This window comes from Osmerus eperlanus, chromosome 18 (genome assembly GCF_963692335.1).
Source record: "Osmerus eperlanus chromosome 18, fOsmEpe2.1, whole genome shotgun sequence".
Lineage (NCBI taxonomy): Eukaryota > Metazoa > Chordata > Actinopteri > Osmeriformes > Osmeridae > Osmerus > Osmerus eperlanus.
In genome coordinates, this window is record NC_085035.1 from 15,127,526 (window position 1) to 15,146,125 (window position 18,600).

At 40.3% G+C, this 18,600-nt stretch overlaps 1 protein-coding gene across 3 annotated transcripts in view; it reads left to right on the plus strand.

Moving 5' to 3' along the window:
* LOC134038961 (cAMP-specific 3',5'-cyclic phosphodiesterase 4D-like) overlaps positions 1-18,600 on the plus strand; it is a 159,406-nt gene that overhangs the window by 82,631 nt on the left and 58,175 nt on the right. For 2 of the 3 annotated variants that reach the window (XM_062484688.1, XM_062484687.1), the window contains exons 2-3: positions 12,817-13,008; positions 14,920-14,982. In XM_062484688.1, the coding sequence (XP_062340672.1) occupies positions 12,817-13,008; positions 14,920-14,982 (255 nt within the window). The remainder of the gene's footprint in view (positions 1-12,816; positions 13,009-14,919; positions 14,983-18,600) is intronic. The other variant, XM_062484689.1, reaches the window with a different exon arrangement.

Here is an 18,600-nt window from a genome sequence, read left to right on the forward strand (position 1 = left end):
AGCCCCCTTTCCCCCACACACACGTACACATGCACACACACATTGCTCAAACCTTAGGGCTACTGTCACTCTCACTCTGTAACATGGCACAAACACAGAGACAGACAGGGCCCTTGGGTTTATCTCCAGAAAGCCAGCCACACACTCATGAGAGGCGGGAGAGAAGAGTGAAGAGAGGGAGAAAAAAGAAGAAAGGGGTGGAGAGCAAAACAGGGAGGAGGAAGGGGGGGGGAAACACGATAGTAGCTCTGTATGCTTGCTCAGCCTGAAGGAGAGATAGAGTTTGAGAGATAGAAAAGGTGAGAGAGAGGGATTGAGAGAGAGAAAAAGATGAGAGCAAAAGGGAGGAAAGCATGAACATCAACAAAGGGAAAAGGAGGCAGACCAGTAGTTTTAGATTAAGTGAGAGGTTCTGGGAATGGGAGGAGAGATGAAAATTGTGAGAGCACTAGTAAGTAAGTAGTAAGAAAAGGAAGAAAAACACATCTGCCCTTGGTTGAAGTTAGAGTGGACTCTTCTGATGTTAGTTCCCAGGCAATGCAAAGCCTAATCTGAAAAGACAGTCAGTCTGAACCTCTGAGGCAAGGGCTCAGCGGAAGAGTGGAGATAACGAGGGACCGTAAAAGTTTAGTTGAAGAGAGAAGGTTCTCCGTATCTTGCCACCATGAGTATCATCATGAAACCTCGCTCTCGTTCTACCAGCTCGCTAAGGAATTCTGATGGAATCTGGTAGCTTCTTCTTTCTTCATGTTTTTTACATCCCGCTTTAACCCTGTCATTTCCTCTTCTCATTTTCTCCACTGATATGTTTAAAATTTTGTATTCAGTACATTTTACAGTCAAAGGTTTGCACCTACTTTTGTGCATGCATGCGTGTAAAGGGGTGGATGTGAGTCTGTGTGTGTGAACGAGAGTGTGGTCAAATGTGCTCAAGATAACCAAAGTGTGAGTGCAATTGCCTGTGGGTGCCGTTTATCAGCTGCGTTGCCTGGTCTCTTGCCTCAGATTTTATACGTACAAGAAAAGCAAGGTTGTGTGTCAGAAGCATGTGTCAGTTAAGGATCCTTATAACTTCATGCTAGTTGTCCCCATAGGCACAGTACTAACATAGTCGGGGGTTACATTAGGATGCTCCACTCATATTATCCTGCCTACTATGCTTATCCTTATATGGGTCAGATTGTTTACAAGGGTAAAGTGTGTGTTAAAACCCTTGTGTTGTCAGATTTGGTATATCACAACTAAGGATTATGGAATGTAAATTTTTTGTGTTTAAACAACAGTTTTGTGTTTGTTGAGGCCAGAGATGTTTGTTGAGGCCAGAGATGTTTGTGAAAGCCATTGAATACTTCAAAGACAACCATCATAAAACATTTATTTTGTAAGTGTATTTGTATGTGTGTGATAGTGTCATTGATTTCCTATTGGCTAAAGGTTTTGTGTGACATATGGTACGTAACCTAAACCGGATACTATTGTACAAAATAAGGACTGAGGCTGAAATGGAGTGGCTATTACTGTATACCACACTCTTCCACAATGGGTAGTTATGGGCTTGGACCAGAGAATTGCAACATCATAAGTACATGAGATGAATGTGTTGAATGCCTGTGTTTGTGTTTGTTGTTTTGTTTGGTTAGTGTGTGTGTATAACTCTCAAGCCCAGGCTAGCGAGCAGCTGCTACCCCTTCTTTTGTCACCTCACAGCTCCATAGTACCATGTCTGCATTTGTGTGGAGATAAGGAGAAATGCCCCTTGCAAGTTGATATCTAGGTTCTAAATACAGTACAGGACAGTGTATTCCTGTAAGCTTGCCAAAGAGACACTGCATACATAGGTACACTGTGGATACATATTTGGCAAAGAAGAGTTTGTACAGAAGTCCTTTGAATTAGGGATTTTATTGTGGTATAGCATATGCCATGTGTAAACAATCCATAATGTGACTACATTCAATCACACAAGCACATTTTCTTCAAAGGGCCTCTCCAGGCATTGTTTGTGTGCAAGCTTGCAAGTGCATGTTGGCGATCTATCTAGGGATGACCTCTGTGAAATAGGCCAAGGGTGGCACTCCAGCCTCTCTCTGTCCCTTACCTCTTCCCTCGTTTTTTTCAGCACCTGATTCTCTCCTGCTCCCATTTTCAGTACTCGTCTCTCTATTATTCTCAGTTTATCTCACTTTGCCCTAATTCTTCCCTTGCCTCTCCTCTATCCATATATATACCTATGTTGTTGTTTTACTCACTTTTTTCCCCCATCTCCCTCCATTTCAGATTATGTGCATCTCCCCTCCTTCCCAGCTAGCCACTTTTCACTCTTCCTGGCACTCTTCCTCTCCGTGCGTCTCAGCTTGACCCTCTCCACTCTTTAATATTCCCTTCCTCCATGCATCTCAATCCCTCTAGTGTAAACAACTCTGTCTTTGTCACACAGACATCAAGCTGTTTCTGCCAGCCTAAAGGCACAGCCACCCACAACACAGTTACCACCCCCACCACCACTCACCTCTCTGACAGAGTCCCTCCCCCCGTTTAGCATCATCAGCAGTGATGCCTGCCTTTTGTAGGGTGGTAGGTTATAGGGTTCAAAAGGGTGGGGAGCAAGAGAGGATGGTTTTGAGAGAGAGTGGGAGAAGAGAGAGGGTGGGAGAAGAGAGAGGGTGGGAGAAGAGAGAGGGTGGGAGAAGAGAGCTTGGGAGATGTGGGGTAAAAGGTCAGGTACTGCTGAGCTAGAACAACAGGTCCACCTTCTTACAGACCCAAGCTTGCATATCACATTCACAATGCATAATACCATGGCTAAACCCTATCCAGACAAAGGTTTAAAAAAACGTTATAAATAATTTTGCAGTTATCTTCTGAAAGGGTTTTCATATCAAGTTTATCATATCAAGCAAATTATAATAAGACTTTATATATATGGCACATTTCATACAAGAATTGCATTCTCAAAGTGCTTTACATAAAATCAATAAAAACAATATTATAAGTAATAATAGTAAATATAGCTGCAAGCAGCGATGCGGGTTCCTCCGAAAAATGGCAAAATATTATAAACATGTACACCGTAGAAGATCGAGAGTTGGACAACAAGAGAGCAAAACTACTTCATGTTTGGCCAACAACAATAGGCTGAATGGGGATTTGAACTCATGAGCTTAAGGTTACAAGTCAGTCTCTCTATCCTCTCTGCTACACACCAACTGTTGGGATTGTATGAATAGAAAGGGCAAAGTATTAGCTTTGGTCAGCTTTGGGACAAAGGTTAAGAAACGGTTGACATTTCAAGGTGAAATTGCTTGAAATTGCGCATGGTATTTTAGAATGATGTCATCCTGTTTAAAGGTCCTATGACATGAAAACACTTTAGGAGGTTATTTAACATTAATATGAGTTCCCCTAGCCTGCCTTTGGTCCACCAGTGGCTAGAAATTTCAATAGGTGTAAACCAAGCCCTGGATATTCAAACGCTCCCCTATTGTGAAAATCCCCTATTGTGACGTCATAATATGGAAGGTTAACTCTCCTTTCTCTGCTTTGCCCGCACAGAGAATTTGGCCCACCAATGAGAAAATGAGCTACGACCGTGCGAGCGCGACATTGTTTTTTCCTCGAGATATCATGGCTTGCAAACAACCGAAGCATGGCAGTTAGCACCACCTCTTTCTTCCTCACAGCATTTAAAGCTACAGACACAGAAACAGCGCATCCTGAGGAAAGGTCATTGTGGGACTGCTCATAGTGTACTGTGATTCTGTACCAAGGCTGAATTTCGGGAAAGAGACTTCAGATACAGTATTAGGGGACCACTAAGGCCTATATAAAAACATCCAAAAACAGCATGTCATGGGATATTTAACTAAACAGATAATCAAAATTATGACAGGCCAAAAGATTGTAGCTGGATTTGAACCTACAACCTTACACTTTGCAGGTCACCATCCCAGCCCATTAAGCTATTCTCAGTGTTGAATATTGTCAAGTTCAGTTACTAAGTAAGCTGTTTCTCCTGTGGCAAGCGTTATAAGATTTGGCCGAAGTTTAAACAGCTGTAATTCAGTGATCTTTTGAAATATCAAGGCAGGGCAGGCCAGCTGGATGAAGCTGCCTTGGGAGCAGGGCTAAAGAGACGCTGTCCAGCTAGAGAGAGTAGTCCAGCAAGGGGTCTGTGTTGCTCTCAGCATCCTCTGTTGCATCCTCTGTTACACTCAGCATCCTCTGTTGTTTCTCTCAGCATGCTCTGTTGCACTCTGTTGAGCAGGCCTCTGCATGACCTGTAAAAGTGAAGAAAGGGTCAATTTCAGTAGTGAAAAATTAAGCTTTTCCATCTACACTTGATATAAACTACAGTTTTGACTGTGAAATGCAGTGGCATTCCTTGAACTTGAATCCAAATGTGTTGACCTGATGAAGACCCATGAAAAGTCACTAAAACACGGGTTCGATTCCAGGCACTGGCAAGAGTATTTAGCTCTAAACTGGTCAATATATACACATCTGACCAAAGACCAGCTCGACCTTTGCCTGTAAACGGTGATTCTGACTGTCAGATACCTTTAAATAGCCTGACCTACTGAAATTGTCAAAACTAGCCTGGCTAATGTAGATCGCTTTATCAGGGCATATGACGAATGAAACAGGCTCGCCTTGAAAAATCAGAGATACTGGCTATCTTTAGCAGGCTCTTGTCTACAAAAAGCAGTCCTCCCTGACGTATTTGGAGAATAATTGAGTGAAATACAAAATAGTTTACACACTGCCAGTGAGCGAGCCAAGTCTGACTCTGAGGCTAACGTCAAAACAATGTACCCCCGGGACGCAGTCTCACTCCACTTGCAAGTTTTCCACAAATCTCAAAAATAATCGGAGCATCTGGATAAAAGCACAATTCCAACATCTCCTAAAGGCTTCCCTCCTCTACCTTTTTGGTGAAGAATTCGCAGAGATGCAAAATGATTCACAAATTATAAACAGAGGGGAAAAAGCTAGTTACTTTTTGAGTTTGGATTTCCGTCACTTCAGACTCACGATCTAAAGGTCTATAAGTGCTCAACCCTTTACCATAATTCAAGAGTAGTGTACTTTCAAGAACCCAATCATTTATTCTAGCTTAAAATGTGTAAATATAGGTGACATGACTTACCGAACGTGGCTGCCTCCAACACGGCTATCAGGTGATTCTATTTGAAAACAACAATGGCCGCCGAAAAATAATTTCTATTCGTAACGGCGAGTTGCAATTGGAAGCGAAATGAAACAGGAGCTAAAAACCGAGGGTGGGGGCTTGGTCAGCACACAATTTCCAGAAAGGATGTGTGTGCATCTCGCCATCTCTACTTTAAGGTGACCACCTGTCCCGCTTTGCGCTGTATCGCACAGCATTTTTGGTGGATGTAGGTGGTATTGCATTTCCGATTTGCTACCTGACTCGTCCGGTCGTTATTATTTTATTAACTCCAGTCAACATATCTAAAACTATCTCCCCCAATAATTTTTGTTTGATTCTTGAACCTGGCTCATACTACTAGCTTTTTAATAGAATAATTTTTCAAAATGGGTAAACTAGCACCCCATTTATTCACCCCTCCAGCAGAAGGCTGCGGTCCATCAGGACCAATACCTCACGCCACAAAAACAGTTTCTTCCCTTCCGCTGTTGGCTCTCTTCAACAAGGCCAAGGGACCACACTGACTCTAATGACTTCCTGCTTAAAACACACTGCTTTTTGCACTGCATTACAAAATTGTATCTTGTACATTTGTATTTTTTTTAATATTTGTATTTTTGTATTTTTATATTGTAATTTACGGTAACTTATATTTTGTTGTATATTTAATTTAATTCTAATCCCACTTAGTACTGCTAGTTTATGTACCCTTAGTATAGATAGTCCACATATTTAAATTTTAGGTCCCTATATGTTTATTGTTTGCACCTTCCTGCCAAAGCAAATTCCTTGTCTGTGCAAACTTTCATGGCGAATAAATCCCATTCTGATTCTGATTTGCTTACGTCAAGAAAAGTTGCCTGTAAACGTGCTTGCGGATACGAACAGGGGACGAGCACAAAAGGGAACATCAGCAAATCGCTGATTTACCTGAGCTGAATGAGAACAAGGAGAAAGAGCTTGATAATCTACAGTTGCCTGCTTTTATAGCAAGTTTTACAAATGGTTGCACACATACATGACGGTTGTTTGTAGAGTTTATTTCCGTTATTTTAAAGCAGATTTAACCATTTTGTAATGAACGCTATTATGCTCATGGCATGACGAACGTAATTATAGCCTAATATAGTTAGTTATAATATTGTGGCATCTTACGGCGTCATTATAGATTGTTGACATGTTATTCTGGAGCAAAGACGAAGATGTATAAATCATGTCTGATAACCACAATATTGTTATGGTCGTTATTCTTAGAACTTGATGTCAGTTAAGACCACAACGATGGCATTAACAATAAGCTAGTAATAGTAAGCAACACTCATCATCATTATAATAGTAACATAGGCTTAATTTAGCTTGCTTTGCCGAGCTAGAACAACGACGGAGCCAGATATTCAAGTTTACAGTTTCTTTAATCCAACACAATACTTTTTTAGTTTTTAGTTTGACTTAAGCAGTCAAACTAAAAACACGCAAAAAGAACAACGTATAGGCCCTGCACGTATAATACTACAGTACTAATAGTATTGATTTTCGTTGTAGTATTGAAGTTCACATGCTTCTTGATCGGACTTGTACCACATTCTGACAGTTTTCTGCAATGCCTTAGCTCCAGCTAGTGATGTGTCGTTCGTGAACGATTCGTGCATTTTGAACGAATCCTTACAAGGACTCAGGAGTAACGAGTCCTCTCAAAGAGTGATTTGTTCATTTTCTCGTGGCCACGCATCGGGACTGTTGCATAGGCTCGTCCAAGTAAACAGAAATGATTCGTTTATTTCCCGACTCGGTCTTCGGGTACGAGTCTTTGGATCATTTTTAACGTGACCTGCATAGGCTCTGTACTGGTAGCTGGAGGAAACGAACGATTCATTCATTTCCCGACTCGGTCTTTCTACGAGTCTTTGGATCCTTTTTTCACGTGACCCGCATTGTATTTTTTAGTAGAGGAAACCTCATTCCCTTTCGCGTGGCCGCTGTTTTAGTAAGACGTGAATGATATTCGCTCAAGTCATCATACTGACTGGTTGTGTTATTTTCATGCACTAACCTACATGAGAATATGATACGTGTTTGCAGTGGATGGATAGCCCCCCCCCCCCCCTTGAAATGAACGAATGACTCGAAAAAAGATTAAAAGATTCGTTCATTTTACTGAACGAGATTCAAAGAACCGAATCAGTAAAATGATCCGAACTTCCCATCACTAGCTCCAGCTCACAAGCTCGCAACTGGTTGTCGCGTATGACGTGTACAGCTAGTTGCAAGCATGCACGAGTTTCGGAGCTAGGAACGAGTTTCGGAGCTAGGAACAAGCTTCTGCGCGAGACCGGACGAGTCAGTCTGGAAAGATGGCGCGGTCCATTTCGCGCTTTCGCTTGCCTCACTGCGCCACTGAGCACTTTTCATAGAAATTAATGGGGACGCCATCTTGGAAGAAAAATCTAGCTCTGTCTATTAATATATAAGTCTATGGGGACAAGGGGTGAAAATGCTGTGCGACACAACGCAAAGCGGGACAGGTGGTCACCCTAGTGTAGGATGAGTCTGAGAATTTGGAGCGCGCGCTGTGGAGCAATTCAATTGAATTCAATCATATATTGACATATCTCAAGCCACAGTCTTTGCGGTATCTCGAGCCACAGTCTTTGTGGTTTCCCAATATAAATAAAATGTAACATAATCAGTAAAAACAATAATACAAGTCAAACACAAGCCGCAGTCTTTGCCGGAATCGAAAATACCAATAAAAACAATAATACAAAAAGTAATAAAACCCTTCTGAGAATAAAATTAGTTAAATGCTTTGGTAAAAAGATAGGTTTTAAGCTGTCTTTTGAAAATATTTAGCTTGTTTGCTTCCCTAATATTTATGGGTAGTGTGTTCCATAGTTTTGGGGCGTAATTGACAAAGGCCGCATCACCAATCTTCTTATGACTGCTTCTGGTGACCTCTAATAGGCCTGCATTTGATGATTGCAGTGTTCTAGCTGGTGTGTAATTAGTAAGAGAGTTAGCAATGTAGCTAGGTCCTTGTCCGTTTAGAGCTTTGTATATGAGGAAAAGGACCTTGAAGTCAATTCTGAAGGTAACAGGGAGCCAGTGTAACGTAGCTAGGACAGGACTAATGTGTTCTCTCCTTTTAGTTTTGGTTAATAATCTAGCTGCAGAGTTTTGAATGAGCTGTAGTCTTTCAGTGTTTTTTTTTGGGAAGACCAGCGAAAAGTGCGTTACAGTAGTCCAGTCGACTGGATATAAAAGCATTTCAGTCAAGACAATCACGTATTAGATTTGAGCATTTATTGTTACATGACATGGACATTTACTGGGGCATGTGCCCCAGTATATTTCTGCTGTGCCCCAGTAAAATCTTAAATTTGAGTTTTAACAAATTACTTAATTAGTCAGTACATTAATTTAGATTGATAATCCCGGAAAAAATGTATTCAGTATCCCAATCAACGCTTGTAAAATCAAAGCAGTTTAACCGAAAACACAAACCGGTGCACGCAGGATTCCATGTCAGCGCGCTCTTCTGAGCTTGCCAAATAGCCACTGCAGCACGCACACGGAAGTCCAGGTGTTGGACTCGGCACACAAGTCAGAATTGAGGTAGGCTAGGAAAACATTACAAAACTAAAGAAAGTTTATAAATGATAGGCCTACCGATCATCTTATTTTGACTAAAAGATAAAAACAAAATTACATGAAGCTACAAAAAACTGTATTTGCGCTCAAATGAATGTGAAAAAAAAATTCTGCGCTCGCATTAACTATTGATGTCCCTGCCAAAGCTGATATCAAACTTGCATCCCTGAACTGTTGTATAGTGGGTTAAGCAAGGGGAGTTTCTATAGCCGAGTAGTGCATTGTGCGCAGCACGCTTGGAAGAAAAAAGAGAGATATGAATAGGGACCTGTGCCCCAGTAGAGTTTTATTTCTAACAACGCCCATGCATACATACATGACATACAAGGCAGGGAGCAATAGAGATATAATCCCCCTGAAAGAAAGAACAGACAGCAGAAGGGGATGGTGGAGGGCGGCAGCAGCACTGATCATACAACAACCGGGGTGAGTGTGTGCGCATCCGCACGTCTTTTAAAGACGCCTTATCAGACGTGGCCCAATGGGTATGCGCTGCTGCATGGGTGTTGTAGTGGGCAGAGGAAAGGAAGGTGGAGTAAGACGCCTTACGTCCCCGACAAAAGGATGACACGCGCTGCCCGATTGCCCTGCCTGAACTAGCTGTGGTTATGAATTAGCTTCTCTGCATAATTTTGGTTTATGAATGTCGTACCTTCGCTATATTCCTGAGGTGAAAGTCACTTTATGTTTTGGTCATTTTATTATTTATTTATTAATTAATTATCCAGTCTATTGATTAGGATGTCATAATCAATGGTATCAAATGCTAGCCTGGCTCTGCCCTCCTACGTACTTCCGCTCAATTTAGATTTTGCTTCTGTACTGCGTCTGGGCTTGAGGTACGTAAGTCAGATGTCTCTGGTTAACTTTCTACCTGTCCAATCAGCGAACAGAGGGAGTGACTGAGAACGATGACTTGATGTTGTAGTTCCGTAATGGCGGCGGAGAAAGATGCGAGCGAAGCCATTCGGTCCGTTGTGGCAACGCTGCCGAATATCCAGAAGTTAAAGCCAGAGCAAGAACAATCTTTGATCCCCACGGGATTCGTTCGATTTTACAGCTAGCTCTGTTAGTCGTGAAGGAGTTGGCTAAGGCAAACGCTAGCGATTGGTTATGGCAGATCCAGAGTGGCTCTGGGCAGATCCAATAGTTTTAAACTTCAACAGAGTACCCGCCTTCAAGGAAGTTAACGCTTATCAATGGAGCGAGCCCAGACTGTACAAATGAAATGTACGAGAGTCTGGTTAGGACCAGGCTAATCAAATGCGGCACTGAGATCTAACAGGATAAGGATAGAGACTTTATTTGCATCAGAGTTTAGTCTGAGGTCGCTAATTATTTGATATTTTCTGAAACCTGACTGAGAGACTTCCAAGATGTTATTTTCTTCAAGATAGGAATTTAATTGGACTAATACCATCTTTTCCAATACTTAACTAATAAATGGAAGATTTGATATTAGTCTGTAATTTGCAAGTATATATCCAATTTTGGTTTATTTAATAGAGGCTGTTTTGAAGGCATCTGGGAAAACGCCAGTTCTGAATGACAGGAAATACAGATAGAAAGACAATGGCAAAATGTACATTTATATATTTACATAAAAATTACAGCAAAATATTGTTACTTAAAAATACACAAAAAGTTTTTTTTTTTTACAAATATTAATAACATTTTCACCAAAATGTTCTGTTAAAACACATAATTTCACTTGTTTTGAATTAACATGTTAAATCGTGATATCTTGTTTTGGCTTTATTGAATATTTTTATTTATTGAAAATGCTGTATTTTTACATTTAAGTTTGATTAAAAGTAGTATTTACTGGCAAAGAACAGCCTGTAATGTAATATTACAGATATATCACTGAAATTATGTTATTAAGAAGTTATTTGTCCATGGGATGAAAGTAAATATCTGCAAAATAACTGTTAAAATAGCTAGTATAAAGTGAAATTATGTGTTTTAACAGAACATTTTGGTGAAAATGTTATTAATATTTGTAAAAAAACTGACATTTTAGTGTATTTTTAAGTAACAATATTTTGCTGTAATTTGAATGTAAATATATAGATTTACATTTTGCCATTGTATTTCTATCTGTATTTCCTGTCATTCAGAAATACAGAAAAAAACATGTATAATTTACAGAAAAAGTACTGTAATTTAATCATTTTTTTTACAGTGTGGTTTTGACTTCATCCTCAGTAAGGGGGTCCAAGTTTTTTCCCATGGGTTTGTTCATTTTAGAGGGATTGCCCTCTATTTTCACAATATTTCTGTCAGGACATATTGGCAATGGGCATCAGAAAATAATAAAAACATAGAACCAAATGTTCATTTGTTTCATTAAATCATAGTAGAACCGCTTGACTTGGATACCGAACCATACTGTATGTCTATACTACTTTCTAGAAGCATAAAGCAAATCCCAGCCTTTCCAACAATTTAGCAGGGAGTCAGGTGGCTGAGCGGTGAGTGAGTCGGGCTAGTAATCTGAAGGTTGCCAGTTCGATTCCCGGCCGTGCCAAATGACGTTGTGTCCTTGGGCAAGGCACTTTGCCCTACTTGCCTCGGGGGGAATGTCCCTGTACTTACTATAAGTCGCTCTGGATAAATGACTAAATGTAAATGTAAGTTATAAGGTAAAAACATACTCTCCACACCGAGTCGAATAGAAGGTCCATATGTTTTCATATGTTTTGATTGCTCTGCTTTGTCAAGGGGTTCCTTATTTTGTCACTCTGTGGCCTGTTCTTTTGCTTTTTAGGATAGATATCTAAACAATAACTAAAATATCTATTTGTCATTGTAGTGTCCTGAAAGGACAGACATAAGCCATGATTTTTTCTGTGTCTTTTCTTTCTGGCAAGAACCACTTGGATGAACTTGGAACATAGTGGTTCTATTGTGAAATAACATGGTACTGCTAACATGTTCTATGTTTTTGGGAGGATGTAAATGCCCCTGTGTTTCTAATATAGATTAAAACCAAGGATTAAGAGGGATCTGGACCTGGGTCATGGTAGACTGGAGATATTGATAGTCACTGAACACCGGAGTTATGCTTTATCACCATTATCTGAATAATTGGGGGGCCCAGTCTCTCTAAAGCTGTGCAAGGATTCAACACCACTGCTGACATTGATATAAGAGAGCTACAGAAGTTCAGTCCCTGTTACACTTTTTATGTAATGGAAGAACTAGATCAGTGCATTCATATTAATAGATTCTGGCCTCTTTTGCGTCACACTGGGTGACGCACTGTATTGGAGTGCACGGTGCCACTGCCCTGGTGAGAACAGTGATAAGCATGGATACACACAGGCATTATTGGGCTCCTTTTGAAATTAGCCTGCCCCACTTTGGAACTTTGGGCATGTCATCAGGGAATGGATTTTAAAAAGAAGAGGCTATAGACAATGTTGGGGAAGTGCCGTTGTGGTTTGTTCACGTCATAGTGGGAATCCCTACTGTGCTTGTATGTGTTTTTGATTAGATGTCTGTACGTCTGTATGCATGAACCATGTTGCTTTTCTCACTTTTTTGTGATGTATGTGAGGCTTTTATGTCATCCTTCTGGGATTGGCCAGATGTGCGTAAACGCAAACATGCACACATACACCCAAAATACACCCACAGGGGTTTTTCCTCACATGAACCCACCGCTCTGACTCTGTGTTGCCAGTGTGGGCTTCTTGCTAAGGTAACAGCTAAATCTGCAGGGAAATCTGCGCTTAACTCCAGCAGAAGGACAAAGATGTACATCAAGGTTGCTCGAGAAACTGTTGTGCACTGTAATTTTCATTAATCTCCAAAGGACTGACTCCCTGTCACAACTGTAGCCTATAAATGTACTTTTGACATGGACAAGTGCCTTCTATAAAGTACTTTAACATCATTCTTATTTTAACTTAAGTTATGATATGCCCCCTCATTAGACTTTTTACGTTAGAACCTTTCCCTAACCACTCCTTTTTTTGTCTCTTTGTCCATAGCTTCGATGTGGACAATGGCACATCGGCGGGTCGAAGCCCATTGGACCCCATGGCCAGCCCGAGCTCCGGCCTTATCCTGCAGGCCAACTTCGTCCACAGCCAGCGGAGGGAGTCCTTCCTTTACCGCTCAGACAGCGACTACGACCTGTCGCCCAAGTCCATGTCCCGCAACTCGTCGATAGCCAGCGACATGTAAGAGAAAACCTAGGATAGGCGTGTTTTTCTCTCTCAGAGGAAACTATTCTTATTTATTTTGGTAGGTGTCCTATCTTTTGACATCATCTGTTTTGTCTGGTGTGTTAGTTTTTTCAGTACAGAATGTCCCTGGTGTACTTTGTTCATTGGCTGAGAAAGACTACCAGGGTCACTAATGTCATCAAGTAAGATACTTAAGACATGTGTGTCTTACTGGCCTTCTAAAGGATTTACCGGCCTGATATGAAGTTTATCCGAACAAATATTTTGATGTACTTTTTTTTGTGTGTGCAGAGGACGCAACATGTGAACGCAATTACAAAAGTGTCAAATTGTTTGGTAAAAAGAATGATGTACAAAAAAAATTCAGAACTAGATAAAAAATGCACAGACAATGGTCCACTTTGGGGGTCTTGTCATGTTAATCACTATTTGGCCTGCCTATAGAAACCTAAGCTATGGTACTGTGTCTTGTGGCTTTACTTTCTGTAAGGATATAAATACATTATATTTAAACAAATATAATTTACCTAGACTATGCCACTAAGGATGGGATCATACAATTATCAGCCTCTTTGAGCTGAAGTAGTAATTAATATAGACGTCTTTTTTCCTTGGCCCTCAAGCTTTTTCTTCTCCCAGTAAAACATCATAAGCCAGTTCCCACTGCATTTAAATATAGTTAACAGAGGATGCATTTTTTACATTCAGTGTTGTGAGGTTTGATGTTTTTGCAATATGAAATGCCCTATTTCACTAACTCGATATGGGGTTAAGTTTTTCTCAAAAACTAATGTGCTTTTTTCTCTAAAACTAATGTGCTTTTTTCTCTATAATTAACTTAAGGCCAAAATATACTACTCCGTTTTCACAGAGACAGGGAACACCCTCTCCGATGTGGAATGCCCTCTCCGAGCCCCTCGGAGAGCTCTACGTGCACCTCTTGATTTTCCTGACTATCCGTCCGTCCGTCATTTTACGGATACTCCTTGGCTGTGATTGGTCCGTATTAAGAACCGTTTGCGTCAGGGGCGGGGGTGGGGTTGCCGAGACCAACAAGACAAACAGAATCCATTGCTGTACGTTTTTACAATTCATATTTCAGCTAAACAGTACATGTAAATCAGCATCTGAATTAAAATGTGATGAGAAATGGGCAGTGTAGTTGCTGAAAATGTGCTTATTTTATTGATGAAACGGCTAATTTGTAAATTTGCTCTGAGTTTTCGATAACCTAGCTAGCATCGCAGTGCAGCGCCACCTACTCTTCTGGGGGTGAATTGTTTTCAGCACCCACAGCCTTTGGAGTACTATAAATTCAACAAATCCATCCAACTCCGTCTGTCTGTCTGTCCGTAACGGAGTCGGAGTAGTATCATTCGGCTTTTACTGTTATACTAGTCCACAAGGTCATTCCTCTTTAATTTTTTCACAAGAAGGATAAACAAAGTGACTTAACTAATTTTTATGGTGTTTTAAAATATGTTTTGTGTATGTCTTAAATGTTCAGTTCTGCTTTTAATGTTGTCTTGATCTTCATACCCAGTACATTCCATTTAAGGATGCATATGTTTATAGTGCATCTGGTTGCCAATGCAGTGACAGAGAAAAAGATGCTTTGAGGGTTAAAATAGGTCCCATCATATGAAGAAAAGTGGTAGCCTACCTTTTAAATGAAAAATGACTCCTGCATGATATCCACATATACGGTTATTGGTGGCACTACAAGAACATTTTTATTTTTTTTGCCATTTTATATCACAAAATAGGAAACAGTCACTCTGAAGCACTGGAAACCCAGGAATTTACACTTTGTGTCCAGTATTTTGTGACTCATGGTGACAGTCATCAGGACAATGCTATATGACCCCCAGCTCAGTGTCATACATTTTGTGTTCTTATTATTAGGAATAACCATCTGCAGAGGCCAGGCCTGGTCTCGCGACGGTCTGAACCCGTCATTAGTGGAAAGTAAGTGATGGCGTTGCTGATGAAGCGAAATTAATCAGTAACACTTTAAGACCTCCTTCATAAGGGCCTAAATAAGACGTCATTTGTATAACATGATACTTTTAGGGAAGCTTGCTAGCAAGGGCTATACCTTACCAGCTAGTTGTGCAAGTCAAGAAAAGTTCATTTTAGTCCGTTTTTGAATGTCCTAAATTGAACCATGTTCAATTAGTGAACTATGTAGAATTAGCTGGATGGCTATCACATGGCTATGTTGATGTGAAACTCCAGTTTCTTCTCTGGACCAATCTTTAGAGAAGTAATTAAAATAGATCCCACACTTGTTCATGACATGCTAATGACAGTGTTATGGAGGCCTTATGATGGAGGTATCTTTTGAAGTGTTGGCCCCTCGCAGTACGTGCAGGTTATTCTGTTAAAGAGGAATGCTCTGCCTGTGTCTGCAATGCCTTGCTTTATACCTCACTTCACTGACGCACAAACCAAAATGCACATGTAGCCACAAAAGATTATATTTAATGCACAGAATAACTATCCTAAAATACTAACGGTTAAAAATATAAGATATTTTTTCTGTTTGAATGTTGTCGGTCTGTGTATTTTAGTCATTTATATACTTGATCAAATCAAACTTTATTTATTTGATCAAACTTTATTTATATGGCGCATTTCATACAAGGAGGCAACACAATGTGCTTCACAGAGGGGAAAAAAAGGGGGGGGGATACAAACACTTATGTTTGACTCAGATTTTCCAGAGGGAAGCAAAAAAACAGATCACCCATGTGGGCCAAAATAGAAGAACTGTAAAAATTATTCCTTGCCCTCTCTGAAATGAGACGATCGAGCACTCTCCTGGAGAATGTGAAGTGCTAACATATTACCAAGCACACATATAGCATGAATGAATATTACATCATAAGAAACATGCAACATACAAAAATAAATGAATAAAATAAATAAATGCAACATTTTATAATGAATGGTAGGCGAATATATATGCATTAAGAGTATATACATTACAAAACACATTAAGCATGTAAAAGCAAGCCAATGGAATATTTAAACATTTAAATTTAAACACAACAAGCAAACTTGTAAAGCTAGTTATGCAGCAGAGGTAAAGAGCTAGTGGAGATTCTACTGGCTTGTAAAGACCGCTCAGTAGCAATAGTAAAGGGACAGTACAGACTACAAAGTATCTATCAGTGCTGCTGGCTTGATAGTATTATGGTCATTATGGTCATAACAAAAATTTGGAACCCTGAGTGGTGCAGTTAAAACTCCCTTTTGTTGAACATTCAACGGGAACATCCCAAAGACAAGACATAGTGGATGTAGCATGGTTTACAGGTTTAGATCCAAGCTCAGGACTAGGCTCTGAGTTTCAGATCAGTTCTTTCATCGTGTGTAGTTTTCCATCGTTGCACTGAAGGTTGCATGGCATGTTGAAAACTGTGGTATTCAAATAATCCCCTGCTCCAACCCTATTCTGATCACTTAATCAAGTAATCCTTGAAATCAAAGGGAGTTTGGTGATTTTACACTAACTTGTGATCTGACAAACCCAAATAATTTTTGCGGTCCTTAAAACCTTAAAAGAAGATTGGGCGTTTTGTCTTCCCCTCAAATAGTATTACATCCACATTTTGTATTAACAAAGTGGCACCTGTTGCCCATTTCGCTTCTTGCGAAATCCGTTCTGTCTTGTTGCTGTGTTCTGCGTTCTGTCTCTGTCTAGTGCAGTGTCCGTGGGCCGAATGCTAAGCAGCAAACACTAGTGCAGTACCATTGGCAGTGAACAAATTTAAATGTAGGTCCTGAGCAAAACACTTGCCACATTTCAACTGTGTGCTGGGTTCTCGAGATAAAACCTCAGACACACACAGATTTCTGCTTTTATAGTTAGATGTTGTTCATGTTATTACACTGCTTAATACGCAGGACTTTTGGTTTAATTACACTGTAACAAGGACACGGTAACGTACAGTAAAGTGTAACTGTAATATGGAAATCATGCACAATTTGAGATGGTTGACAGCAATGGTTACAGACTAAATGTACAATGGTGTCTCAAGGTTTTTATGTGGCTCTGGTTTGCTCATTTGCTCACTCATGGGAACCCAACACCAATGTATGCATAATGCAAAAGCCTATGGGAGCTCATAGCTTAGCATAGGTCATGAGCTTAGCATATAATGCAGCCAGCTATGTGAAAACAGTTGAAATATCAAGTTGCATGTAACTGATATGTGCCCTACAACTAGGGAGATGCGGATGGATGGTTACAAGTAAACTTAACTGTTTTATGAAACACTATAGACCTAGTTTTGAAAATATCAATCATAATTACCATGCATTGCAATGCTTAAACGTGTGCAATAGGCCATTGTGTAGGCTATTATGTTTAGCCCACTTTATTTGCAGCACATACTGTGCTGTCTTGTTGACATGATGACCACCATTGCACCTGCGGTCATGGGTGTCATATGTTTGGGGGGTTACATTTACAGGCCACAACTACCCGCAGACATACATACATGGATACAGTAGAGTCATGTAGAGCATTGAAACAAGAATAGATATAGAAATATGTATTGCAAGCTTGCTCCACTCACTGACCACTGTTCAGGAGCTGTTGGCCGAACTTTGGTGTGTTCATGCCTTTACACTGCAAAACTATAAGACTAGAATTAGTGGAACAAGGACCTTTATTCTTACTGGACTGAACTAAAACCACTTCCCATACAATGAACGCCCCTTCCTCTCCCTCGATTTACAACCACCAGAGAGAACTGCTGCCTGGGGTAGCTTTGGAATAACACCTCTTGAGATTTCCACAGTGTTTTAATGCAGAAAAGAAACGTATGAAACTCTTGTGTTTCAGACAGAATATGTTTGCTTGTGTCATGATACTGTCATCAAAAATACTTACGCTACAATGCTAAATGAAAATCAGACCAAGCACTTAGGCAAGCATCTGTTTTATGTTCATTTATGAAGTCTCACTTGATGAATTGTATTGTTTATAGTTTCAAGTTGGAGAGTAATTTAAACTCAAGGGGGATCTACAGGACTAAAGAAAATATGTAAAAAGGACAGGGTCTCACTTGTACTGTCTGGATGTACTAAAAAAAAAAATCTTTTAGACACACTGCTTGCTTACTCCGGAAAGCGGGTTTAGTGAAAACCCTGATTTGGTTAACACTAACCCTGAGTTGAGGCAAACTCTGGGTTTTCCGTTCCACAAAGAGAGGTAACGCGAGGTAAACTGTGGGTCAGTGTCCATGGTCACTGACTCTGTGAACCTAGCCTGCTCGCTGGCAGGTTTTCCTTAACAAACTGCATTTCTACATATCCCCTCCCACTTTCTTAACCTGATACAGCTGGCAGACATGGGGTGTCCTTTCCTGGTTCAGCCGACCGATCTCAAACTAAATTTAATTCGCTTAGCCTTACGTCGGGAGAGGATTATAAAACTGCGATTAGATGTGGTTTAATTCTCTGATGAATACCTAAGTGAATGTTACAGTTTTCCGTCACATTTCATTATTTATTTTGGCAACATTCTCAGCCCTTACATCGCTAATGTTACACACTGTATAACGCACTCAGAAC